General features: G+C 56.3%; 1 protein-coding gene across 4 annotated transcripts in view; it reads left to right on the forward strand.

The window, feature by feature from the left end:
• ACTN4 (actinin alpha 4) overlaps positions 1–25,954 on the forward strand; it is a 72,941-nt gene that overhangs the window by 29,885 nt on the left and 17,102 nt on the right. For 2 of the 4 annotated variants that reach the window (XM_058529260.1, XM_058529258.1), the window contains exons 2-8: positions 14,212–14,326; positions 14,537–14,656; positions 17,843–17,929; positions 19,033–19,120; positions 20,840–20,918; positions 21,986–22,067; positions 22,817–22,902. In XM_058529260.1, the coding sequence (XP_058385243.1) occupies positions 14,212–14,326; positions 14,537–14,656; positions 17,843–17,929; positions 19,033–19,120; positions 20,840–20,918; positions 21,986–22,067; positions 22,817–22,902 (657 nt within the window). Of the gene's footprint in view, positions 1–14,211; positions 14,327–14,536; positions 14,657–17,842; positions 17,930–19,032; positions 19,121–20,839; positions 20,919–21,985; positions 22,068–22,816; positions 22,903–23,883; positions 23,970–25,954 lie in introns of all 4 variants that reach the window. The other 2 variants (XM_058529259.1, XM_058529257.1) reach the window with 1 other exon arrangement.

Consider the following 25,954-nt stretch of genomic DNA (forward strand, 5'->3'; position numbering starts at 1 on the left):
CCAGCCTTCCCCCCTTCTCTAAAAGGCACACAATGGCAGTTGGGCTGCACCTTTGTTTTATGAGTCACTGGCAATAGCCCGTCATAAATTGTCATTTCCTATACTTTCAGAGCAGCTTTATCAGTGTCTCCTATGCAATCCGGGAAAGGATTTGATACAGGGTCAGTTAACACGTTGTGTCGAAATCTGTCATTGTGCCCGTATAAGGCAAACTCCTCAGGTTACTTTTTACCTTGGCAGAATCACAGGAATGTCAAGGTAACCAGGCCACCTCAGCATAGCTCTGATTCTCGCCTGGTCACCTGACTCCCCTCCCTCTCCGGTGACTCACCCCGCAGCCCAGCGCTGGGCCTGCTCGCTTGTGGTGGGTAGAATCGGCCAAGGGCCTCGGGGCCCACACTTGGTTATGTGTCTTCCTTAGAGTGGATCAGATGAGAGAAACTCTGCGAGGTGCCTCACATGGACCTGACAGGTGAGAACCAGCAACAGAAAGCAGCCTTGGCCAGACTTAAGGTTAGTTAGGAGACAAGGGGGGGTCCAGTTTTGATACCTGCCAGCTGTGTGACCCTGGGCGAGCACTCAGTTTTTGGAGCCTTATCTGTAAAATGTAGAACACTCAGAACATATCCTGGTACACAGTAAAGGCTCAGTAAATGTGAGTCACCTGTACAATTATATTAGTGTAAGCCCTACGCCCCACCCAGTCATAAAAACAACTCTTGCCGCCTTTGTTTGAGGTCCAGCCCCTTAGTAGCTTTAATGGGGCAGATTAAGCTGATTTGATGAGTCCTTCCCTGGAAAACTGAACCCACACCTTCATGAGGGCACTCCATGCCCCCTGCACCCCTGCCTCAGGCACACACACACACACAGCGACACACACACTCACACACACACACAGCGACACTCCTCTGTTGTTACAGGGCCAGGAGTCAGATCTGCCCCTGAGAGCAGCAGGGGCCCCTTTCTCCTCTGATGTCACACTGCTCCTGGAGGCAGCCGCCCCTCATGACTGCCGTGTGGTTTGGCCAGGCCTTAGGACCAGCCCCAGGAAGGCCTGGAGGTGGGGTGAGCCTGGGTGAGAGTCTAGCCCTGCCCCTCTGCCAAGGCAAATGGTTTCACCATTTTTAATGGAGCAGTTATGAGTCAGAGGTTTCAGTCTCTCTCTACTGGTTCCTCCCAAACCTGTAATTACCCTTTGACTATAGAACCTTATTTTGGTTTTTCTTTTTTTAAATCCTGCCAAGACACTGTTAATATTGTCCATCTCATGTGTCCAGGGAGTCTAAGATGGAGTGAATATGGTAAAGAAAAAAAAGAGATCCCAAATGCGGAGTGATTTCTTTTTCTTTTTTTTTTGTGAGATCAGCCCTGAGCTAACATCCATGCCAATCCTCCTCTTTTTGCCGAGGAAGACCGGCACTGAGCTAACATTTATTGCCAGTCTTCCTCCTTTTTTTCCCCAAAGCCCCAGTATATAGTTGTATGTCCTAGCTGCACAACCTTCTAGTTGCTGTATGTGGGACTCGGCCTCAGCATGGCCGGAGAAGCGATGCGTCGGTGCGCTCCCCGGATCCGACCCCAGGCCGCCAGTAGCGGAGTGTGCGCACTTAACCGCTAAGCCACGGGGCCGGCCCCCGGAGTGATTTCTTAACCACAGACATTGTGGCCGCACGCAGTCCTAATGCCTGTGTGGCGGGAAGTAGAGCCAGTGCTGCTCACGCAAGGCTAAGGGCGCAAGTGGATAAGTCTAAACACCACCAGTTGCCTCTTAGCAAACTCTAGAATCCAAGCCTGGAAGTTCTGGGTGAGGCAGCTCCACACCTCCCAGATTGACTGATGGGTTCATTCACTCCCTCAGCCAATACTCACTGAGCCCCTGCTCGGTGACAGCCCCAAAGAGGAGCAATGCTGAGCCTCAGTGAAGGGCAGTTAGCACCTTCACAGGCCCCCTGCCAGTGCTAGTCCACTCAAGAGACGAGAGGATTGATCATGCGGATGAATGCCCTGTATTCTCTCAGCCTTCAGACTCGCCCTGCTTCTCAGAGGGCTTGTCTTACACCCGGGTTCTGAGACTGGAAGCTGGTGGGCCAGTCTAGATGAAACAAGCACGTGTCTGTGAGCGCTGCCCCAGGCTCTGGTTCCCCCAGGGTGTCAAGAGCACAGACTTCTAGACCAACGGCTCCACCTAGCCGTGTCACCCACCCCCAGACGCCCCTCCCTGCTCTTACTGGAGTAGGAGAAGGCTTCTGATCTAACCTGTGAACCGATGAATCAGAACATCCCCAAACAGGAAAAAGGAAAAGGATCACCAAGGAGGAGTTTCAGTTGTCAAACTGAAACCACTGTTAGAGATCAAACCACGCCACTGTTAAGAGATCACTCCTGGCCCTGGCATAATTGCCCTTCCGCCAACAACGCCCCGTGTATGGATCATGTACATTTCAGCAGAAAACAAGCTGTCTGCCAGAAGGTGGACAGAGGGAGAAGCGAATGGGAGTGTTTGCCCTGCCTCCAGATGCCTCTGGCCCGTAGCACTCTGTACCTCTCAATTCTGTTGGGGAGTTCCTGAGGTGGGCCTTGGTGGCTCAGGGCAGAAGTAGCACTCGCGTGAACGACACTTGAGTGCCATCAGTGCCTCCTCTGACTTTTCTCCCCAAATGCCTGATATCTGAATGAGCAAGTCCATGGGTGGATTTGTCCAGGCTAAAATGTGAATTCTAAAGCCTGGTCCGCTCAGGCACTTGTTAGGATTCCAAGCCACACGGTCTCAAGGCCAGAATTGGCTCACTCGGCTATCTTTTTAAAGGATCAAAGTTTAAACCAGACGATCTTTAATCTTCCCTCCTACCCAGAAACCTGAGCTCAGCTGTAAGCCATTGAAAGTAAATGGGGTTTTTGTAGCTCAGACGCCCTGTTCTCCAGGTGAAGGTCCCCCTGTGCCCGATCGTTTCACAGCAAAATGCCAGATGGGGCCAGAGGAGGCGGAGGGCAGGGCCCCAGCCTCTGCTGCTGCCCTAATTTAAAAGCTCCTTTTTGGGAGTGGAAGTTTTCTCTTTTAAAGATGGCTATTTCAAGGTAGGCCTCACCCATCTCCTCTTCCTGCTGAGAAGCTCTCCTGTGAGAGCTGAGCACTGTCTCCTCCCTCTGCCCTGTGGCCCCACCTGCCTGTGGTTCAGACCCTTATCTCCCTGTGGACTCTGTAGAGAGGGCAGCTCTTCCCCCTTGGACAGCACCCAGTTGTTTGCAGTGTAATCTGAGTGGCTTTGGGTTGGTTGGTTGGTTGATTGGTTGGTTTTCCATGTGTGGGATGGCTCTGGAAAAGTTCGTTTGAGAACAGAGACAAGCTCAGACTAGGGCACCTCCCTACCCTGGGCTGCCTATCACCTGCTTCTCTGGGGTTTCTTTTAGCTCCCAGGGTCCAGTCTAGTCTAACAACCAGTGGCAAGGGCTCCCTGGTTCTACCTGGGCCTCAGATCCCTCATTTATAGAATGAGGGGTCCAATTAGAGTGGTGGTTCTCAACCCTGGCTTCGTGTTAGACTCACTTCGTGAGTTTTGTAAACTATCATTCAAGACCTACCTCCGGGGAATCTGATTCGTTTGGCCTGGAGTGAAGTTCAGGTATTTTTAAGCTCCTAGGTCCCCTACATTTATTGTCAATTGATTTTCAACAAGGGTGCAAGATGTATTCAATGGGGAAAGAATAGTCTTTTCAGTAAATAATGCTGAAAGAACTGGATATCCACATGCAAGGAATGGAGTTGGACCCCTACCTCACACCATATACAAAAAAGTACCTGCAACTGGATCAAAGACCTAAATGTAAGAGCTAAAACTATAGAACTTAGAAGAAAACATAGGCATAAGTCTTCATGACCTTGGAGTAAGCAATAGTTTATTAGCTATGACACCAAAAACATAAGCAACCAAAGAAAAATAGATAAATTAGACTTCATCGAAATTAAAAACTTTTTTCCTTCAAAGGACACTGTTAAGAAAGTGAAGAAACATTCCTCAGAGCAGGAGAGAATGTTTGCAAATGATGCATCTGATAAAGGTCTAGTGTCCAGAATGTATAAGAACCCTTCCCCTGCAACAATGAAAACACAAATAACCCAGTTAAAAATGGGCAAAGGACTAGAATAGACATTTCTCCAAAGAAGATATACAAATGGTAATGGCACATGAAAAGATGCACAACATCATTAGTCATTAGGGAAACGCAAATCAAAACCACAATGAGATAGCACCTCATACCCACTAGGATGACTGTAACCAAAAAGTCAGATAATAACAAGTGTTGGCGAAGATGTTGAGAAATTGGAACCCTCACACATTGCTGGTGGGAATGTAAAATGGTGCAGCCTGTTGGAAAAACAGTCTAGCAGTTCCTCAAATGATTAAACGTAGAGTTACCCTGTGACCCAGCAATTCCACTCCTAGGTATATACCCAAGAACTGGAAACATATGTCCACATGAAAACTTGCACATGAATGTTCATAGCAGCATTATTATAATAGCAGAGGCATATAATAGCAAATGTAGAAATAACCCAAATGTCCATCAACTGATGAGTGGATAAACAAAATGTGGTATATCCATACAATGGAATATTATTCAGACAAAAAGGAATGAAGTACTGACTCATGCTACAACGAGGATGAACTTTGAAAACATGCTGAATAAAGAAGCCAGACACAAAAGGCCACATATTGTGTGATTCCATTTATATGAAGCGTCTGGAAGAGGCAAATCCATAGAGGCAGAAAGTGGTTGTCGGGGGCTAGGAGGGGCGGGAAAAAGGGGAGCGACTGCTCACAGTTTTAGGGTGATGAAACTGTTCTGGCATTAGATAGTGGTGATAGTTGTACAGCCTTGTGAATATACTAAAACTCACTGACTTTTATACGTTAAAGGTGTGAATTTTATGTGAATTGTAACTCAGTAAAAAAAATATTGATTCTCCACACTATGCACATGATTAAAAAGAGTATACACCTGTGATCTGGCAACTCTGCTTCTATGTTGTGTAAGTTATCTATTGTTGTATAACAAATTGCCTCAAAGCTTAGTGGCTTAAAACAATATTCATTATCTAGAAAAAGAAAAGAAAATCAAAAGCTCCCAGGTGATTCTAATGGATAGCCAGGGTTGAGAACCACTGGATTTGAAGGCTCTTGGGAAGCAAGAAGGGCCAGCTCTGAGAGTTACATTGCTTTACTCGTTTGGTGGTCGAGTGGCAGGCTAAGAAAGGGGAGGTGTGGGGAAGGTTACTTTGTGTCAGCCACCCGAATGCAGCCAGCAACTTGGGGAATCCTAGGGAGGTCTGGCTCCACCTGCAGTGCTAATACCAACAATGGTACCTCCCAGAATAGGAATAAGATAGCCATGAACACAGCATCCGTTGATCGCTCACTCTCTGCCAGGCTGTGCGTGTAGTGCTTTCTCTGTATCAGCCTGTTGAATGCTCACATCGTGTCTGATATCCTCATTGTACAAAGGAGGAACCTGAAGTCTGGAGAGGTGAAGTTTGTTTTCTGCGGCCAGGCACAATAAGTGGCGAAGCGAGGATTTGAACCCACGTTTGTTTAGACTCGAGAGCCCTTGCTTGGAGCACTGTGCCACATTGTCCTCCCCTCACCCTTGTAGACCTGGCAGACTGATGTCTGGACAGCGTCTGTCAGCTCCTGAACCTCCTCCTAGCCCACCCACTATACCCGCTGTGTGGGCCCAGCCCTGCTTGACCCAGGATCTCTGCAAGTCCACTGGCCTCGGATGCCTAGCGAAGAGGGCTGCTGAGGGCTCCGCTCTTCCACTGGCGTGGCAAGCTGAGAGCAGTGCCTTGCCTGGCTTGTTTTTGGAATATCTACAGCTCTAAGGTTATTTCTGTGAAATCCTGAAAGCAAGCACTTTCCATTCATCCTAGGATATACTGAGCACCTAACCATATGCAAGGCACCATTCCAGCCCGCGGGTCCTGCTGCACGCAGGACCCCACTCTCCCGGAGCGTGTTTTGCACTCGAGAGGGAGCGTGGGTATGGACAGAACATAATTTCTGATGGTGCCAAGTCCAGTGGAGAAAAAGCAGAGAGCACGATAGCATGGTGGAGAGAGCAGGCCGGGGAGGCCCCGTGGGATGATGACCTCGGAGGGAAGTTGTGAGCAACGAGAGACAGCCAACCCTGTAAAGAGCTAGAAGAAAGGCTTGGACCAGTGTTTCTCATGAGGAAGGGACTGCATTCCAAATTCAGTCCGTTGCAGCAACAACATACGCGCTTTCTTGGCGCCTCGCAGGGGATTGGCCGAGGCGGGAATGTTGGCTACTGGGAGGGGGCGTGGGGGAGAGCGCTGGTTTCTGGGTGGACACGCAGGCCTTTTGGAATGCTCACTGCCTCACTCCGCGGTATTTATACCTCTCCTCCGACCGGGAAGTCAGAGCTTTTTCATGTAGGCCGAGAAAACTCCGAATAAGGCAACGTCAGGCCAGAACATAAGAAGCATTCCATATTTCTCTGTAATTGCTTTCAAATTAGCTTATGTCGTCATGGGGCAGGCGCACACAGCGTGCCCGCTCTGCCCCTGGCTGGATATGGAGTTGGATCCCGTTGTGTCCCTGTGCTGTAGTGCCACCAGCCCCATTGGCTCATGCTGCCAGGGCTGAGTCCCATGATGCTGTCCCCGTCTTAAGTTGTGGCCGTGTCATCAAGACCGGTTCATTTCCTGTTCTCTCAACCCAGTCCCTGGTTTCTCTCTCCTTCAGAATCTGTTAAAGGTGATGGATCTTTAAAAAAGTGCTCACATGTGCAATCTCAGAGCTGTTCAGAGGCTTCCCAGACGCCCTAGATGGATCCACGCAGAGGTTGCCAGGGTGAGCGCCTTGTCGCCTGGGCTGCTGGTAACCCAGATTCCAGAAGGCTTAGCCGGCAGGCCTTGAAAGCGTCTTTATAGCTGGTGATGAGGCCCAGGGGCCGGGGGAGCAGTCTCTGCTTTCAGGAACTAAAAAGATGCCCCACTGGGGCCAGGCCTTGCCTGAGGCCTGGCAGTAGCCTGGCAGATGGGCGATAAGAAGGGTGGATGCCTACCCTAGGAATAAATAGCTGTTGCTCCCCTGTGTCCAAGCCCCGGACACCTTTCCTGAGGACCCGAGGAAGCAGGAACCATGGGCAGCGTCAGAGGCCACAGCAGGCAAGGTGGGAGTTCAAGAGGTGGGACGGTGCCCTCCCCCTCAAAGCAGCCGATGCCCCAGCGGAGCGGCAACCCCAACACGGTATTGCAGAGACAGGTTTGCAAACTCCCAGCACCCTAGGGAGCCCTGTCTTGCCTCCATGTGCCCTGGGGGAGTTTGCTGTGGCCAGTTCCAGTGAGCCCTGGGCCTGGGGGAAGGATGTGCAGCTGGTCCTTCTGGGTCAGGCTGTCGGCCTGTGACATCCCGCTAAGGGGGTGGGTGGTGTACACAGCGGAAGGCGAGGGAGCAGCATGAGGCAGTGAACAGGTTTTCCTAAAATCTTGTCAAGCTTGGAGTCCATGGAATCCACATGTGAGCATCTGCTAGGTGGGTGGAAACAGTGGAGCCTCCCACCCTGGTCCAGGACCCTCCTTTGACAGTGACAGTAATCAAAGCCAGCGCCCTCGCCCTGCCTAGGGGAGCCTTTTCTTGGCCCAAACGGATTTTGCAAGAGACTCTCTTTATTCTGGGCTTAGTGAAATTCCAGCTTCCAACAGACGTCTCCCTCCACACCACCCCCGTCAGCACTAAGAACGTGTTTTGTAACAGAAGTCATTGGGTAGAAAAGGGAAGGAAAGTTTCTTCAGCTGGTTCAGCTGAACCCCCGCCCCTCCCCACCGGATTCTCTCTTCTTGAACTCACCATCACTCTGCCCACCGGAACACCACTTGGTTGCCCCGGCTCTCTGAATGTTTGTTTCTTATTCAGTGCCTGTCCCAGAGTAGAGAGGGCTTACCTCTTTGGGTTTGGGGAGGGAGTCATCGATGAATGGCTCATTAAAGCCCACTGCTGCCACATTCCTGGCCGCTTAGGTCACCTCCCGAACAATATCCATCATTCATTCACCCAGCCACCACACATCCTGGCGACTGGGAGGGGTCCCTGTGACACAGGAAGGACTTTATGACCAGCGATGCTCGGCCTCCTCCCTCTCCCCCAGCACCCGGAGTGACAAAGCAGGAACAGCTCTGGGGCCCGTCTAAAGCTTGCCTTCCCTGTGCACTGCAGGCCTCAGCACAGGCAGCATTGATGGTCACAGTGGGTCCCAAACGAAGCAACAAGCTCCTCTTTCTCCCCCCACTCCGCCGCCACTCACACCCTGTGCTATTTTAGCAACTGGAGAAGAACCGTCAACAGCTGCCAGTGTGCAGAGGCGAGTTCTGAAGGCTCTTCTCTGTGGTTTATTTCACGTGTGTTCTCAAAGGCAGACGAGTCCACATCCTTCCTTCCTCCCTAGATAGGTCAAGGGCTGGGTGCAAACTCCCTTCACAGGATGGCAGGGCCAGGCTGGGAGTGGCAGGCCACTGTTGGCATTGTTATGCCTGCCCTGGCCACCCTTGAAGAAACAGCTCTGCCCACCCGTCTTGCATTGTGAGCTCCCCTCCAGCTCGGGGACTGAGGTGGGGCCGGAGGCCTTCTTGACTCGGTTCTGCCAGATGTGCTCTGCCAGGCTGGCACTAATCACTCCACTCAGACGTTGCAGAATGAATGGCCACCCTCTGTTTGTGTTTATTAGTGGTGTGGCCTTGGGGTAGTCACTCAGTCTCCCTGCCTCTGTTTCTTCCTCTGTGAAAGGGAGATGATAACATCTCTGGTGACCATGGGGTTGGAGCTTTTATAGAGTTACTCTGTGTAAATAGTAAGAACTAGCAATCAGCAGTTTTTGCATAATTACCTTCAGCATGCCCCCCCCCCATGAGAATGTAAATTCTGTGTCTGTCTTGCTTCCTTCCATGCCCAGGACCTCACAGGGACTCCAGGTGAGCGTGTCGGCCAGGTGAAAGGGTTGAGCGCCTCTCAGGTGAGGCGCTGGGGGCCTGGATCCCACTCAGGGTCAGTGCTGCCCCTGGGAAATGCCTTGACAATAAAACCCAGAGTAGCTCACTGCTTTTTGCCTTTCCCTCATCCCACAGAGGGCCAGTAGCTCTGGCCCCCCAAATGAAATTGAAAAGCGTTTCTCAGTAACGATAGTCAGCATCTCTGACACGGCTCCTCTGCCTTCCTCCTCCTGCCGAGTTTCTCTCCCAGGCTCTTCACCCTCTTTTTCCCCAGTCATCACACGTTGACCCTTGCCCCCTTCCGCTAGGTCCCCACATAGCAGCAGCCTGCCTGACCTTTTGAAGGCCCAAAGAATGAGGTCACGCCTGCCAGCCTCCCGGCACAGCTCTCTATCCCTCATTCCCTTCTTTCCTCTCTCCAGCGGGGCTCTGTCCCCTCTGCTGGAAGGCCTTTGCACATGCCATTCCCATTATCTGGAGAGTCTCCCTTATTTTTGGTCTCATTAACTCATCCTCAGTCAGATCAGAGTTTGCGAATCACCTCAGGGAAACTTCCCCGTGTCTGCCCTGCTGTCTGCCCTGCCCCCAGATCAGGAGCTGTCCCTCAGCGTGCTGAACACTCTTCAGCTCACTTCTGGGGAGCGGGGAGGGAGGAGGCCAATGCAGCATAATACCTCAGAGCATGGCCTCTGGAGCTGGAGCACCTGGCTTTAAATCCAGCTCTGTAACTTTCCAAGTGTGTGACTGACAGCGGGCAAGTCTCTTCACCTCTCAGACCCTCAGTCTCCTCATCTGTAAAATGGGGCAATAATAGCAACTACCTCACAGGATAGTGAGGATGTGAGAAGTTACTGCATGACAAAGTGCCTAGAGCAGCGTCCGGCACATAGTTAGCTCTACTGCAGTGTCTGCCGTGGTCGTTGCTATTACCACTTTTCCTAAGGGTGTTACTTCTGCGGTTGAGTAGTTGCTTGATTAATGAGATCCTCTCCCTCATCAGCCTGGAAGCTCCATAGAGTGCAGCCTGTGTCTGCTTTGGCTCACCATGACGTATTTGGCACGGGACCTGGCCCTAGGTTGATACTCAGCCATTGCCTATTGAGGGGATGGCTGTGGACTGACGCCACGGTGGCCTGAGGCGTCACGGAGCTGGTGGGACCTGTTGGCAGTGGGCTCTAGCTCATGCTCTGAGAGTTTTGCATAGTGGAGGGGGATGGTGGGCACACAAGGCCTCCATCTGTGGAAACCGCCTCTCCACACATCTTAGCCTAAACCGGGTAGGGAGAGGGAGTGGAAGGATGTTATTTTTGTAACCAACCAGAAAGAGCGATGAATTTTTTTTTCCTCGGGGGAAGATTCACCCTACGCTGACATCTGTTGCCAGTCTTCCTCCTCCTCTGCCTCCAAAGCCCCAGTACATAGTTGTGTATCCTAGTTGTAAGTCCTTCTCGTTCTTCTACGTGAGCCGCTGCCACAGCATGGCTACTGACAGATGGGTGGTGTGGTTCTGCACCCAGGAACCGAACCCGGGCCACCGAAGCAGAGCGCGCCGAACTTGAACCGCTAGGCCATCAGGGGTGGCTCAGAGTGATGAATTTTTAACATCCCGTTCCGACTCCAGCTACTACTCAGCAGTCACGCTGCGTGGAGAAGTGGCCGCCCGAGGTTGACTCCTTGCCCGAGGGTGGCCTCATGGGGTCGTTCCTCCTTGCCCAGAGCTCAGTGCTTCCCATTCTGGGTCTGTCAGGTTCCGGAGGGAGTTCCTCCTCACCCCCCAGGCCAGGCGAGTGGGTGTTCTCCCCCAGCACGTGCTCTGTGCTCTCTTGGGCCTCTGCCTGCTGCCAGCTGGGCAGACAGAGTGTGTGGCAGTGACCGTTGATTTAAAGCAGACCTTCCCTTGACGTGTGTATAACACTGAGTACTTAACTGTGCCAGGCACAGTCGTAAGTGATTTACTCGCATTGTTTTGTTTAATCTGCATTTAAGAGGAGAGATTATTGCCTCCATTTCATCAGCGAGGAACCTGAGGCTCATTGCTTGTGCGGGGTTACCCTGGTGGCTGGTTGCCTCAATGGCAGAGGCAGGATTTGCACCCAGACAATCTGTGTGATCCCCGAGCCAGAGCTCTTGTTTGCTGCCCAGAGAAGAGAGCAAAGGTGCGGAGATGGACGCGTGTTTAGGGGGTGGGCAGTGTGGGGGCTGTGTGAGGACAGATGGCCTGAACCCAACAAGGCGAGCTTTGTTCAGAACCTCCCCAGGTTGGAGTAGGGGCTGTCTTGTAGGGTCTCCTGCAATCTTGTTTCTGCTCCAAACCGTGGGGGAGGGGTAAGGGCCTTTGCAGAGAGACCAGATCCCACCCTTCCCGGGGATTAAGCGGGAAGCAGCGAGTGGACGTGTGCGTGTGCACAATTCTCTGGCACTTACCTTATGCCAGGCACTGGATCGGATGCTTTAAAGGATTTTTTCCCCCGTTTAATCCTTACAGCAACTACAGGAGGTAGATTCTCATAAGTCCATTCTGCAGAGATGGAAACTGAGGTGTGAGTCTGGCAGGTCACTTGATTGCAAACAGAACAAGTAAGCCGAGGAGCTGGCATGCAGACCCAGTCTGTGCCCCTTCAGAGCATGCAGGCCTAGCCCAGGCAGGCCGAGGTGCTGAGCGGTGCCATGCAGACACGTGCCCGGCCCTGCCTGCAGACCAGGTGCCTGGGTCTCGGCCCCAACAGCGCCAGAGCATCGAGGGGCTTGCTCTCTGGCAGCTCCCCTCTTGCACCCTCAGCCATGGGATCCAATTGGCCACTTGGCTGCCCAGCAGCATCTTTCAGGCACATGCACGAGCAGAGGCCCAGCGCCCCCTGCTTCTGCCTCTGCCTGCCCCAGCCCGGCCTGCTGCCTGCCACCGAGGCTGGCTGTGCTTTGGGCATTATAAAGGCAGGTGAGAGGGGAGACATAATTCTGACCCACTGGGAATGTGCACATGTGCACGTAACATCCAGGAAGACCCAAAACGACTGGAGAATGCTGTCAGAGAGATGCTGAGCACGGTGTGTCGGGGTGAGGGCGGCCAGGGAACAGAGAAAGCGCTCTATGGAAGAGGCGGGCGGGATTTCGAGAGAGGAGGCGGTCCTAGGGGCACAGGGATATCCAGAGAACTCCTGTTGATTGAGCACCTGCCATGTGCTCTCAGGCACTGTCGCCTCCAGTCCTCCCACTGACCGTGCCCAGGTGGTGTCTATCGCCGCATGACAGATGAGGAAACGGGCGTTAGGAAGGTTGAGTAACTTGCCCCTACAAGTGATGTAGCCAGCAGCCTGGCCCTGGTTTGTGTGAATTCAGAGTCGGAGGGAAGAAGCGTGGGAAATGTGGTGGGGCACGCGGTCCATGCGTTCCCGGATGGGAACCTGCTCGCGGCCGGAGCTCAGCGTAGCTCACGGCTGTGGGGAGCAGAAGACGACGCATGACTGTTGAGAGGCCAGAGAGAAGGGTGCTGTGAGGAGATCTGCGCAGAGGAGGGGACGTCCCAGTCAGAAGCCGGTGTGGGCGTCTGGAGGAGCTGCCCTTTGGGCTGGCTTGAGGGATGCTTGGGAGCCGGCTCAGGCAAGGCAGAGCAGAGCAGGGCAGGGCGGCCTTAGCTGAGGGAACAGCCAGCCTCACGCAGGGGGTGGTCCTCTGTTTCATTGGCGGAAGAACTGTTTCATGTTGGCGAGAGGCAGGGTGGGGGCCCCTGGCTTGAATACAGACCCCCCCTTCAGCTTTGGAAGGAAACCTTGTGCCAGTCTTCACTATGGTGCAGCGTGTTAATTAGGCAGCCTCTTTGTCTGCGAGGGGCCTTGTGTTAGTCTCTGAATGAGCAGGACTGATGACAGTTGTCAAAATACATGGTGCTTGGCCAGAGGCTCCTCGGAAGCCCCTCGCCCCACACGGCCTCTGCCTGCGCCAGGCATGGAGTGTGCTCTCGCGCCATCCTGGCATCTGCCCGCATCCACACCGGCCCCTGCAGATTGAGGGGGACAGGGCGGGTGTGGGGTATGGGGCTCCCGTGAGAAACAGAGGTGTGGGGTTTTTCCCAAACCCTGCTGCGGAGGCTGAGGGGGCCGGTTTCCCCAGGAGGCGTCTGGACACGTCCACGTTAACTGACGTACCGCACTTCCCAGGCGCTGATGTCTGGTAACGTGCCCAAGCCAGCAGGGGCCGAGTGGCCCGTGCCCTGTCCTTGGGGGTTCTGTGTTCTGGTTTGGAATTCAGCCTTCTCGTTTCTGGCCCTCTCTACCCGAAAGTGCCCTTTCACCTTCCAAAGTCTGCATGCCTTGTGTTCCACAGAGACTTCCTCCTCCGATATGGCTGCCTAACTAACCCTGGGGAGGTGGGGGTTCACCTGCCTCCCACGTGCCTTCTGGCCCCCTGTGAGGCACACTGAATCTTAAGATTTGGAAGTGGAATGTTCTCCGGGGAGCAAAGGGCATCGGGCCTGTAGGGGAACAAGCTCGGTGGGGCGTGCACAGGGCTCTGGAGCTGTGCTCCTGCCTTTCAGGGAGGTGCCTGCTGTAGGGCCACCCAAAGTGCGAAGATGCTGACTTGAGGAAACCTTGAGTTTACAGGAGGCTGCTGTTTGCCAACTGCTTTCCTGTCGTGGGTCATCTCTGGGCCAGCGATGGGGAAATGCGGCCCAAGTTCCTCCCTGGGGGTCAGGGGCAGGAGCCAGCACCGGTGGTGAATCTGCGCCCCAGGTGCACGAGGAGCTGGTGGGTCTGTCCAAGAGAACGGAAGCCCCCCAAGAGCAGGGCCCTGGCTCTTGTTGCCACACTCGGGGCCTGGCATCGTCGAGTTCGAGGGGCTGGACCAGCACGCGGGCCGGGGTGCCTCTGTCTGATGCATGTCCTGTGCTCACCCAAGGTGCTGTGGAGAGAGCACTAGCGCTGAGGGTGACAGACTCGGGTCCAGTCCGCGCTCTGCCACTTACCACCCGGCTGATCATGGGGTGGGTCTGTTAACTCTCCCCAGCCTCAGCTTCCTCAGATCCACTTGCCTGGGTGGTGGTGAAGACCAGAAACAGTGTATGTCAAGGGCGGAGCCAGGGCCTGGCGCCGAGCGAGGGCCCCCGTGGTGGCCGCTGTTGTCCGGGGTCGGGCTGTAGCGCAGCCCTTTTGTTGGAGAGCCCCACAGCCGTGCTGATCCTGCAGCCATTCTCTGTTCTCCCTCCCCAGACCTTCACAGCCTGGTGCAACTCCCACCTGCGGAAGGCCGGCACGCAGATCGAGAACATCGACGAGGACTTCCGAGACGGGCTCAAGCTCATGCTCCTCCTGGAGGTCATTTCAGGTGAGGGGCCTCCCCGACAAAACGCGTCACACGGTGGGAACGGGTGCCCTGTCCGTGTCCCGCTGTGCTGGGAGGAGAGCGAGGCCTCACGGCTGCAGGGGCAGTGTGTCTGGGCGTCAGCCTGTCCTGGGGCGGCAGGTTCTGGAGAGCAGTGGGGCCCCTAACGCTTATCTCTCTCTCTCCCCGTCTTTCTCGGTGCGCGGCGCTCAGGGGAGCGGTTACCCAAGCCGGAGCGGGGCAAGATGAGAGTGCACAAGATCAACAACGTGAACAAGGCGCTGGACTTCATCGCCAGCAAGGGCGTCAAGCTGGTCTCCATCGGGGCTGAAGGTGAGCTGGGCCACACAGCTGTGCTCCAGAGCTGCAGGGTCTGAGCCCGACTTCTGCAATCGGAACAGAAGTTGTGTTGGTGACAGAGCACTTGGGGTGCTTATAGCCCCAGTGCATGTCCAGCAGTGACCACAGTGACCACCCTCCATGTGGTGTTGGACCCACAAGCTGCCCTTCCCTCCACCCACAGTGTAACCCAGGCCAGGCCTGGGGAGTCTGGTGCACCCAGCCGTGCGGGGCAGGCTGCTGCTGCAGGGGAGGGATGGCTTTGACTTGGAGCCTGGACACCCTCCCTCGCCCCCCACGTGCCGGGCCTGAGAGACGTCATCAGACAGTGACATGGCCTCTCTCTCTGCTGGGAGCACCTTTGCCCTTGGGCCCTGCCCGGTGTCTGTGGGCAGGAGGGAACGCAAAGAGAGGGCACTGGAGGCCCAGGCTCAGGGTCCGGGGCAGGGAGTCTAGGCCCGAAGGTCAGCACCCAGACTCTGCTGGGCACACAGGCTGGGAGAGTTTCACCTCTGACTGGATACCCGGGCCGTGTGTGCCCTGTGGGGATACCTAGGGCTGCGATCCTCCCCCCAGGCCCTCCCGCAGAGCAGCAACGGCTGTCCCTCAGCCCCGGGCTCTCGTCTGAGCTCACAGGCACCTCTCGAGACTAGGCGAGGCCCGATGGAGCCCAGCAGCTCCCCGTCAGCCTGGGGTCACAGTTCTGTTCAGTCGTCAGAGCAGAGTTTCCTACCCTACGGCCCGACATCCATGTTGTCCCAGCTTTTAGAAAAACAAAGGAAACTAATTGCCGTTAATGACGGGGCTTGGAGAGTTTGGCCAAGACTCCAGGCCAGAATGCATGTACCGGGTTCCAAGGCTCTGCCCCCACTGAGGACCTCTCGGGGAGGGGTGCCAAGCCTCTCATGCCACAGTTGAGGTGGCTGGTGTTTGTTTAAAAACATCAAAACCCCAAACTTCAGTCAGACCCTGAGAATTTCTGTCCTTTATGGATCTTTCCTCCTGGCTCCCCTCCAGCCTTCTGCTTCTCACAGCTGCATCTATGTTGCTCAAATGCTAGCTTGTGAATGCAGGGGGGTTAGAGGACAGACCCCTGGCAGCCATCAGTTTTCATCTGGAGAAAAACTCGGTTAGAAATGTTCTCTGTTCATGCCCAAATTGGTTCCCTCCCAGCCCTTGTGACCTTCAGGCCTTGGAACAAAGCTGGAGGGCAGCCTACTGGAGACATTTGAGGCCTTTGGGGTGCCTGAGAACCCAGCCCCCAGCCACCCCCGTCTCCCCACAGTCTGGGCCGTTGCAGGAACAGGCTTCCCGGTGGGGGTTATGAGAGGGGACAGGAGTCAGAGGCACAGCTGCAGGTCTGAGAAGCAGCTGGTGGCTGTGTCGTGAGAGAAACCGGCTTCCTCCCCTCGCAGGAACTCTCTAAGCCCTCCGTAACGAGTGTCCTCGTGTAACCAGATGGGAATGGGAGCTGCGGCCTCCTCTCCAGACTGTGCCTGTCCCCTGGCTCTGGGCGCCTGACACTTGAGGGACACGGCCTAGATCTCCTGAGTGAATCTCTGCCTTTGCTGCATGCTGGGAAGGGGCAGGTGGCTCTGCCTGGTTTCCTGCCCTTGGGAAAGGACTGAGACAGGCACCGTGTCCTTTCCTGGCCTCTGGGCAGCAGGCTGAGCATATTTCCTTATCCAGAAACTCTGAAGTCGAAAACTGCCCTCGGCCGTCAGCCCATGACTTGGCCATGGGGAGCTTCTCCACTGTGGCTCCTAGAGCCCCCACCCTTTCCTCTCTAGTGTGTCCTTGGGGAAGGTTGGGCCCATCCTCTGGGTGACACTATCTCTCCTTTCCAATCAGGCCCACCCTAGAGTTTTCTGTTCTCGAGGGTCAGTGAGCAGGTCTCATGAAGTGCCCTCCGTTGTCCCGTCGTTCTCCCTGCATTTGGGGCACTGGATGTGGGGGCAGAGGCCGCTAGAGGCCTGCCAGAGGCACGTCTGGCCGGTGGACTCTGGGCTGATGCCGCTTACCTTCACTTCCCTCACCCAGCACCTGGGGCCCTGAGTGGGGCAGAGGTGATTTTCTCTAAGTCGCTGAAGCTGAACATGTGTGGTCCAGGCCCTTCCCTCTCACTCACAGAAGTGTGAGAGAGTGGTTGGTTAAGAAAGCGTGTGCCTAGAGCTAGGCCTGTTGTCCCCGCTCTCCCCTTCCTGCAGCATCACATCTTTCTTGGGGGCCGGGCCCAAGTACTGGGGATACAGTGGTGATCACGAAGAGACAGTGGACTAGTAAATAGACCAACAAATCCACGCTAACAAATGGCGATCTGTGTGTGAGAGGAAGGGGGCTGCTGGGAGAGGCACCAGGACGGGCGGGGTGGTCAAGGGAGCCATCTTGGAGAGTGACGAGTAAGCAGAGGCTGGCAGGACAGGAAGGACCGGCCACTGAGGAAAGGGGGTGCGGGTGCACCTTGTGGGTGGACAGAGGCAAGAGCCTGGCTTGCCAAAAGGACACAGCTAGAGAGCATGGGGGTGGGGGCCAGGTCACCCAGGGCAGGCCTTGTAAGCTGGACCCCAGAACACGGGCTCTGAGTTCGGCGTTTTAGTGGAGCTTTAAGCAGGCGAGTGACACAATCTGTTGCACCTTTTAAAACGACCACGCTGGCTGCTGTGTAGAGTGGATTGCGGTGGGGTGTAGGAGGCACTGTGCTGAACTCTGGGGGAGACAGCAGTGGCTTGGACAAATGGCAGCAATGGGGTTGGAAGGAAGTGGGCAGATTCTCAACAGACAGTAGCACAGCAGGCTACCCACTAGTGGAGAGACTTGCCCATGGAGGTGGTGACAGAGGTGTACGCAGAGGACTGGGCACACAGGCCAACGCCAGGACAGGCCTCAGCCAGGAGCAGTCCCCTGAGCTGGGGCAAGAGAATGAGCGGGCCGGGTGGGAAGAGGGCTGCACGGCCGAGGACACGTGTGCAGAAGCCTGAAAGCACTGAGCAGCAGAAGGGTTTGGGGCCAGTGCCTCTCAGAGCGTTCAGGGGACACCTCCCAGTAGGGGTGGTGGAGGACAGGCGGGGCGGCTCTCTCCGACGATCAGAGCTCATCTCTAGACAGGGCTGGAAGGCTGCCGGAAGAGTCTCACTCTGGTTTAACGACCATTTCACCCTCTACCCCTTTCCCTGTGTGCAGAGATTGTGGACGGCAATGCAAAGATGACCCTGGGAATGATTTGGACCATCATCCTCAGGTTCGCCATCCAGGACATCTCTGTGGAAGGTAAGAGCCAGGAGCCTGCTGACGGACAAAGAACTGCCTTTCTCCCCACCCCGGCTCCCCCCCGAGTTGGGCGAGTTAGATTAGGATTCCAGGAGTTTGGTCTTCACGCTTCAAGGCTCTTCCCTGTTTCCTGGCGTCACCCACGGGGCTGGCCCCGCGCAGGAGTTGGTAGTGGAGATGCCGGCCCAGCTGCAGGTGAAGGGGGGTCCCGGCCGTGGTGTGCATCCAGAGCACTTTTGCGCTTACCGCCTCTATCTTAGAGGACCCTCCTCACACCACCCTTGTCAGGCGGGCATGATTGGCCCCATTTTACAGTCAAGGAGCCTGAGTCACCGAGCAAATTAGAGATGGAGTGAGGCCTGGCCTGGTTCTGCTGAGCATCAGCGCCTGCACGGTTCCCCTCCACAGCCCCGCCCTCAGACTTTGCCTCCGGGCCACCCAGGAACGAGCTGCTTCACTTCCCTCCAAGCGCCTGTGTGCACCACAGGAGGAGGAAAGCCCCTCGGGCCAGCGTGTAGAGGGGGCTCCTGGGGACGGGCCATAGCAGTGACCAGGACAGACATGTGCCCTGCCCTCGTAGCACTCCCAGTCTGTCGGGGAATGGAAGGCAAACGGAAGGACTGCCTAAGCCCCCCCGCTGTGCTTCCCTGACACCATGGCCAGGTCTGGGAGGCCTGGCGTGGGCAGGGCCTGGGGCTCATGGCCCTCGGCTGGTTCTTCACTCAGCCCTGAGGAGGCTGAGGCCAGCATCAAGGCCTGTTGGCGGTGTGTTCCGGCCGTTAAAGGCACAGGCTTTGTGGTCAGAAACACGGCACAGGGTCAGGCCCTGATGCTGTCCTGTCACTGCCACTTCCTGGGGTGACCCCGGGCGAGTGACTTCTCTTGGGGCCGTGCATGTGCATCAGCGTTAGGATCAGCAGAGGCCTGCTGGTGTCTGGCACAGAGGGGCTGTTACTGCTGGTACTGCTGTGGCTGTCTGTCTGACGCCGTCTGCCCCGGCTCCTGTCTGGCCCCTGTGCCTGACCTGAAAGTGTGATCCCCCTGGGCCTGCCCCCCAGGGTTTGCTTCTGAGCCAGTGCTCACCATGCTCATGTGTCTTGCAGAGACCTCTGCCAAGGAAGGGCTCCTTCTCTGGTGCCAGAGAAAGACGGCCCCGTATAAGAACGTCAACGTGCAGAATTTCCACATCAGGTGAGCTCCCGCCCGCCGGGCTGCCCAGCCCATCTCATTCCCTCACTTCCTCCTGGGACCTGCGCCGCTGTCCTCCCGCTGCCCTTGTCTCCTGTGTTTTTGTCATGGTCTGTGAGATGCCAGCCCTCAGGGAGCCCCTCCCCTGCCACGGGCCCCTGTGAGCCCCTTAGAGGTCCCTGTGTCCTCTCCGAGCAGTTGCCATGCTGGCCTGGGCTGAAGGCTTTAAGGCCCGGCTCTCTGGTGGGCCTTGTAGAATCTTCTTCCTCACCCAGCAAGGTAACTTAGAAGCAGCAACAAAGCTCTGCCTTTGTTTTGACCTCTCAAGAGGGACCCGTCCTTAGAGTTGCCGGTGAATTTAGTGTGGGGAAAATGGACTCTGCGTCCACCAAGATGAGCAAGACTCAGCCCCACCATGAGCCTGCTCTCCCTCGGGAGAGACAGGCAAGTGAGATGTGTCCACCTGTACCGTCCCACGAGCTGAGCATGGTCAGTGCCGCACGAGAGCCAGGGTGCGACAGGAGGCGGTGTGGGGTCGGGAGTGAGTGTTTGGGGGTGCCCTGAGGTCAGATCTGGCTTGGCCCCTTGACTTCACCCCTCTGAGCCTCTGGTGTCCCCCTGGGGGTGGGGGTGGACCAGGGACAGGGCGCACATCAGAGTGAAGAATGGGGCCTCATGGGACCCAGAGAGGGCCTGCTGTGTCCCGGGCTCTCTGGGGCCTGTACTGGGGTTGGGGACCATTCCATTGTGCTCCCCCATATAATAGCACGTGGTCCCTCCCTGATGTCCACTGTGTGTCTCCTTCCTTTTCCTGCCACCAACTGCCTGGTCCTCTCTGCACCTCTCCCTCATTGATTTCTTCCATCGGTACATGTCTGTGGAGGGCCTGCCCCATGCCGAGAGTGGGACCAAAATGAGTCCCGCCCTTGGAAAGTTCTGCTGCAGCTGAGGGCCCAGTAGTTGACAGAGGTGCACAGCTGCAGGTGGCGAGACACAAGACAGGACGAGGTGGTAGACAGTGACTGGGGACAGCACCTCCGTCAGGGTGGCCTTCTCGAGGAGGTCCACTAAGCTTGACCCCAGCAGGAACAGCCCTCAGAGGATCTCAGGGACGAAGATGTGACCAGTCTAGCTTGTGACCAGCATCATCCTCTGAACAGAGACCTTCATGCCAAGCCACACTCTGGCATTCCGCCAGCCCGTGGGTCAGGTCAGCCAGGGTGCAGAGGTCACGAGCATAGGCCCTGGCCTCCCGCAGTGGGCTGTCTCCCCCAGGGGCTTGTCCAGGTCCGCAGAGCCCTCCTTGTGTGTGCAGCACACAGCAGGTTACAGCCCTCCCAGTAGCTGCAGTCACAAAGTGCCCGTCACGGCCCAGGCACTAAGTGTTCACATGTTCGCTCTTTTCCTCCTCACCACGACCCTCGGAATGAGGTACTGTTACTATCCCCATTTTACAGACAGGGAAACTGAGGGACAGGAGATTATGGGACTTGCCCCAGGTCGCACTGACAGTAGCGGGAGAGCCAGGCTTCGACCCCAGACCGTGCGGATCCAGCAGTCATGCTCATGGCCGCTCTGCCGTGCTGTCCCCTGCAGGGCCTGAGCACACACTCAGCTGCCCTGATAAACGGGAATTGATCGTCCCTATAGGTGCGCAGGGTCTCTGGGTGCTACAGGACAGTGAGCGCACCCTCCTCATGACCTTTGCCTTTCCATCCGCAGCTGGAAGGACGGTCTTGCCTTCAATGCCCTGATCCACCGGCACAGACCAGAGCTGATCGAGTATGACAAGCTGAGAAAGGTATGCATCTCACGCTCCCCTCCATGGCCACAGACACCCCGAGTCTGACCCTAACTCTTGGTCACCTCCCCCAAGCCCATCCATCGCTGGCATCCAGAGCTGGATTCTGGGCTCAGACGGGCCAGCCGGGAGAGAGCCTTGTACCAGCTGCCGGCAGACCCCAGGCTCGGTGGCTGATTCTCACCTCCCTTGTTCCTCTTGGGGACTGTCCCCTTCTCCCTCCAGGGGCACTGCAACTGCCCGGGGTTATTTAGGGCCTGGCCAGCCATGCCTTCCAGCTTCCCTTCCGCTTCTAGATTCTGGAAGCCTTCCTTCTGCCCATGGGGGAGAGGGGTAAGGAATTCCAAACCATCACCACCAGCAGACATTTCCCAGGCAGTCTGTTCTGATTTGCCTGTACAAGACTTGTCACCTTACCTGTAAGACCGAGGCCATGCACGTGCTCAGGCTGAATGGGGGTGGCAGGGGGATAGGACCGGACAATGCTGCAGAGGAAGGATGGCGGACCTGAGCTGGCATGAGTGGGAAGGGCCTCTGGAGGGGGAAGCAGCCTTGAGCCAGAGAGAGGGCATAATTCCAGGTGGGGGAGGCACATGAGAGAGGGTCAGAGTGGGGTGGGCTTTAATCCCATAAGCAGTGGGAAGCATCCCGTACAGGATGCTTTTGGGAGGTGGGCACGTGGAAACCTCAGTTTGCTTCCTACCTCACCCCCGCTCCAGTGCTCTCCCAGGCCTGGACCACGCTTTCTGAGTTTCAGGACAGGGGTCTTTATCTGGGGTCTGTGGATGCCTGGAAATTGGAAGAAAAGAGCACACCTGCATTTTTTTCTGGAGAGAAGGACCATAGTTATGCCACAAAGATTTCCAGAGGGAGTCCTCTGGGTAGAAATTGACTTTGTCCCAGTGTCCCCACTCCCTGCAGCAGCACAGGTGGCTGAGAACTACCTAAAGGAACTTTCCAGTCCCATCCCTTCCAAAGTCCACCCTCCCAGGCCAGCCCTATTCCCTCTGCTTCTCCACCCGGCCCCTGACGGAGTTCTTCCTCCTTCCCTCACCAACCTCCCCCAGGACGACCCAGTAACCAACCTGAACAATGCCTTTGAAGTGGCCGAGAAATACCTAGACATCCCCAAGATGTTGGATGCAGAGGGTAAGTACATCCCTTTTGTTCAGTCAACACCCTGTGCTGTGGGCATGTCTTGCAGTAGCTTCAGGGAGCTGGCAGAGCCAGCCAGAATGGCTGAATGAGTCCAGGTGAACTGGGGACAGTGGTGTTGCCTGGGGAGCCAGAGCGGGCAGCCTGAGCAGGCCAAACACGCTCAGGGCTGGAGAAGGTTGGGGACGGGAGAGCTTGAAGAGGATCGGCTCTCGGGGCTGCGTCTTGGGCCTGGCCCAGGCACCCTGCCTGACGGTCCTACCTCTCCCTCGGGAGGGGCGAGCGGGGTGGCCAGGAGGGCTGCCTCCTGCGAATAACCAAGGCCTCTCCTTCCCTGCCTGCTGCAGGCTCAGAGTCCAGAGCCCCCTGAAGTGGACTGTTTTTGTTTTTTCCTTTTCCGGCCTTGCTCGGTTTCCCAGCCGTGTACCACCCCCAGCCAGGACCCCTGCCTCTGGCCTCTGGGGGCCCTTGGGGTTGACTTTCCAGCAGCCCCTTGAGACCATTCTCAGAGAGAGGAAGTGGCCTCATTCCGATCCAGTTCCCACAGCCTTGGCCTTTCTCGAGACCATGGGGGCTGGAGGGGCCGAGGCTGTGGCCAAGCCCTCCGGAGTCACCAGGGGTCACTGGAGCAGCTCTGAGGGTCCTTCTCCGGGATGGCTGTGGCCTTGGGAGCCTCTGGATCCCGTGAGCCCCCGCCCCTCCTGCCCCTGCTGGGCGGATTAACCCTTGTCGTTCGCTTGCAGACATCGTGAACACGGCCCGGCCAGACGAGAAGGCCATAATGACCTATGTGTCCAGCTTCTACCATGCCTTTTCAGGAGCGCAGAAGGTACCGGGCAGGGCCAGGCAGGCCCACCTCGCCGCCACTGCCCACTGCCGCTGCTGCCTCCCACGCTTACCTCGTTTCTCTTGCAGACGGCGGTGGCCTCTCTCCGACTGGAAGCCACCCCTCGCTCCTTGGCATCGCTGCCCGTTTAGTCTTGGCCACACTGCCTCTCGAGTGCCTGCTCTGTGCCAGGCTCTGCTGCAGGCGCTGAGGATACAGTAGGGACTGAGTCAGGCAGGGTCCCTGCTCCCCGGGTGCTGACATTCTAGTGGACGAGACAGGTGGTAGGTGGGTCCACAGGGAATTTCATATGGTGACCAGTGCAGTGGAGAGTGTGGGACAAGATGGTGGGATAGAGGTGCCTGGTGGCCACGTTAGCTCTGAACAGTGACGGGAGCAGGCACTGGGAGTGATGAGCAGAATCTGTAGGAAAATTGCTCCAGGCAGAGGGCAGAGCAAGTGCAAAGGCCCTGAGGCAGAAATCAGCTTGGCTTATCCAAGGAATGGCTGGAGAGGAGTAAGTGAGGAGAGGAGAGTTGGAAAATGAGGTTGGAGAAGGTGACAGGGCCAGGCCGTGTAGGACCGTTGCCATCTGGGATTAGGAGTTTGGGTTTATTTTGAGGCCCCCAGGAGACTGTTAGACAGGTTATGCTAAGGTGGTGGGTGGTTGAGAAAGATATGATCTTACTTCCGTTTTCAGAAAGATCAGTTAGCGTTTGACCTCTCCAGCCCCAAACAAGCCTCTCTTTCTAGAGCCGATGGCTAGTGTCACAAACCCAGGCCTGGTTAGAAGAGGAATCCATCTATTCAGACCCCCCGCCTGCTCTCTTAAAAACCTCGGCAAGACGTGCCGCACGGCCAGAGCTGGGGTTTGGCTTCCAGTCCAGAGCAAGCGCTGTTCCTCCTGCATGAGCCTCGGCCGCCCGCCCTCCTGCTCTTCATGCTCTCCTGCCTCTCTCTCTCCCTGTCTCTCTCTCTGTGCAGATATTGTAGGCACTCTGAGGCCAGACGAGAAAGCCATCATGACTTACGTGTCCTGCTTCTACCACGCTTTCTCAGGGGCTCAAAAGGTGAGCTGAGGCGGGACCACCTCTTGCTGCTGTGACTGGAGACTGGCCCCTCTTTGTCCCCTCACGTCCCCACCGCCCGGCTGTGGTTGGAGCCCTGGCCCGGCCGCCACAGCGTGAGGACTGACCGGGTCAGGCAGGTCTCTCGTGACCGTGGGCCTCTAGTGCCACCTCCAGTGCTGATAGGCCACAGATGATCTGAATACGGCCCACCCTCTGAGGTGGGGGGACACCCCAGTTTCCAGACGAGGCAGCAGAGTCCCAGCACCACATTAATGACAGAGCTGCAGTATGGACCTGTGCTCCTTACCGCTCAGCTGCACCCCCGTCTCTTTCCGGGATCCACGCTGGGCCCTTCCTCCGGGCAGCACTGGCTTTTCCACCCTCTCTGCGTCTCCTTCCCTCCCAGACGCCCCAGGAGAGGCTCGGCGTGAGCAGGCCGGACTCCTCTCGGGGGCCTGCCCCTGCTGACCCAGCTGCCCTGGCCCTGTCCCCGCATCCCCGCTGACGCAGGCAGAGCTGCCGGAAGTGTCTGTTCCCAGAGGCCCCTCTCCCTGAGCCTGGCTGACCTCACGCTGCCCCCGCTGCACCTGTGGGGGGCCCTCCACTCCCCGGGGGAAGGCACCCGGCTGCCCCTGGGTAGAGAGGCCCGCATGGAGGCCTGAGCACCTCTGTCCCCTCTGCTTGCCTCCTGGTCTCTGGTCTTGGGCAGGAGAGTACTAGTGACTTGATTTTGTATCACAGTTGGCAGGTGGGCAGGGAGGAGGAGGAGGAGGAGAAATGAGCTTCTTACTGAGCACTTACCGCCTGCTAGGTACTCCTCCGAGGGCCCCACATGCCCAGGCTCTACGAGAGTCCCAGGGAGGGGTGGGTGCCATTGTCCCCTCTTAAAAGAGGAACATCACAGGACAGGGACTGTGCCAGTTGCCTCCTGTGGATCTCCTCCTTCAGAGCCCAGGTCCAGCAGGGCCTTCCTGCGGGCAGTCTGCCCCGGCCCCCGCTCTGCCACCCCTTAGCAGTGTGACCTCAGATAAGTCACCTCCCCTCAGTTTCCCCATCTGTGAAATGGGAGTCATACAGTTCCCGTCTCAGGATTGTTCTGAGGTGAAATGAGCTCATGCAAGGGAAGGCCTTAGACCAGCATCTGGCCCCGTCAGTGCTCCGTAGATGGTCAGGTAGTCGGAGCAGCCGGGCCCCCGCCCCCCGGGGAGCTTCCTAGCCCCCTGTCCAGGGAGCCTGGTTTCGTAGCCTCTCACCACCTACCCAGCATGCGGTTGGAGCTCATGTTTGGCGTGTTCTGGTGAAGGGGACCCCACAGTGGGAAGGCGGGGTGGGGGTGGACAGCAATAGAAGATTCTCACCACAAACCCTGACTAACAGCACGTTTGCCATTGGGCTCAGCCCTCTGCGGCCCTGAGCCAGCCTGTGCCCACCACAGTGCCCTCACAGGAGTGAGTGTTTTCTGCCCGGACTGCTGAGAGCTGGACTCCAGTGTGCTGGGGGATGGGGGGCCTTGATGGACCGTGGGAGCAGATACTGGCAGGAAAGCCCAAGTCAGAGCCTTTGGGGGTTTTTGAGGCAGGGGGCCCCCTCTTATGAGGGAGGAAATAAAGTTCAAGCTTCCCCAGCTACGAGTCTGGCTTCCCCCAACCCGTTTCTATTCTCAGGATGGCCTGGTGATGCTTTTTATGATCGCTGCTGTCTTTTCCCCAGAGATTCAATCTGGTTTCTTAAAGAGCGCTCTCTGGGCTTAGTCTTGTTTGTAAGTGCGAGGTGAACCCCAGGCCTGGCTCCGAGCGTGCCATTCGCTCCTGATAGTTTATTTCTAGTCACTAAAGCATTTGCTCCTTGCTCCTCTGCTCACGCATTCATTCATCAACACTGAGTACCTCAAGCACACCAAGCCCCGAGCTGGGTGCCAGGAATTCAGCAGCAAAACAAAGCACCTCCAACCGCAGCCCCCACCTTCATGGGTCTGCACAACGGAG

The sequence above is a fragment of the Diceros bicornis genome, chromosome 34 (assembly GCF_020826845.1).
Source record: "Diceros bicornis minor isolate mBicDic1 chromosome 34, mDicBic1.mat.cur, whole genome shotgun sequence".
Lineage (NCBI taxonomy): Eukaryota > Metazoa > Chordata > Mammalia > Perissodactyla > Rhinocerotidae > Diceros > Diceros bicornis.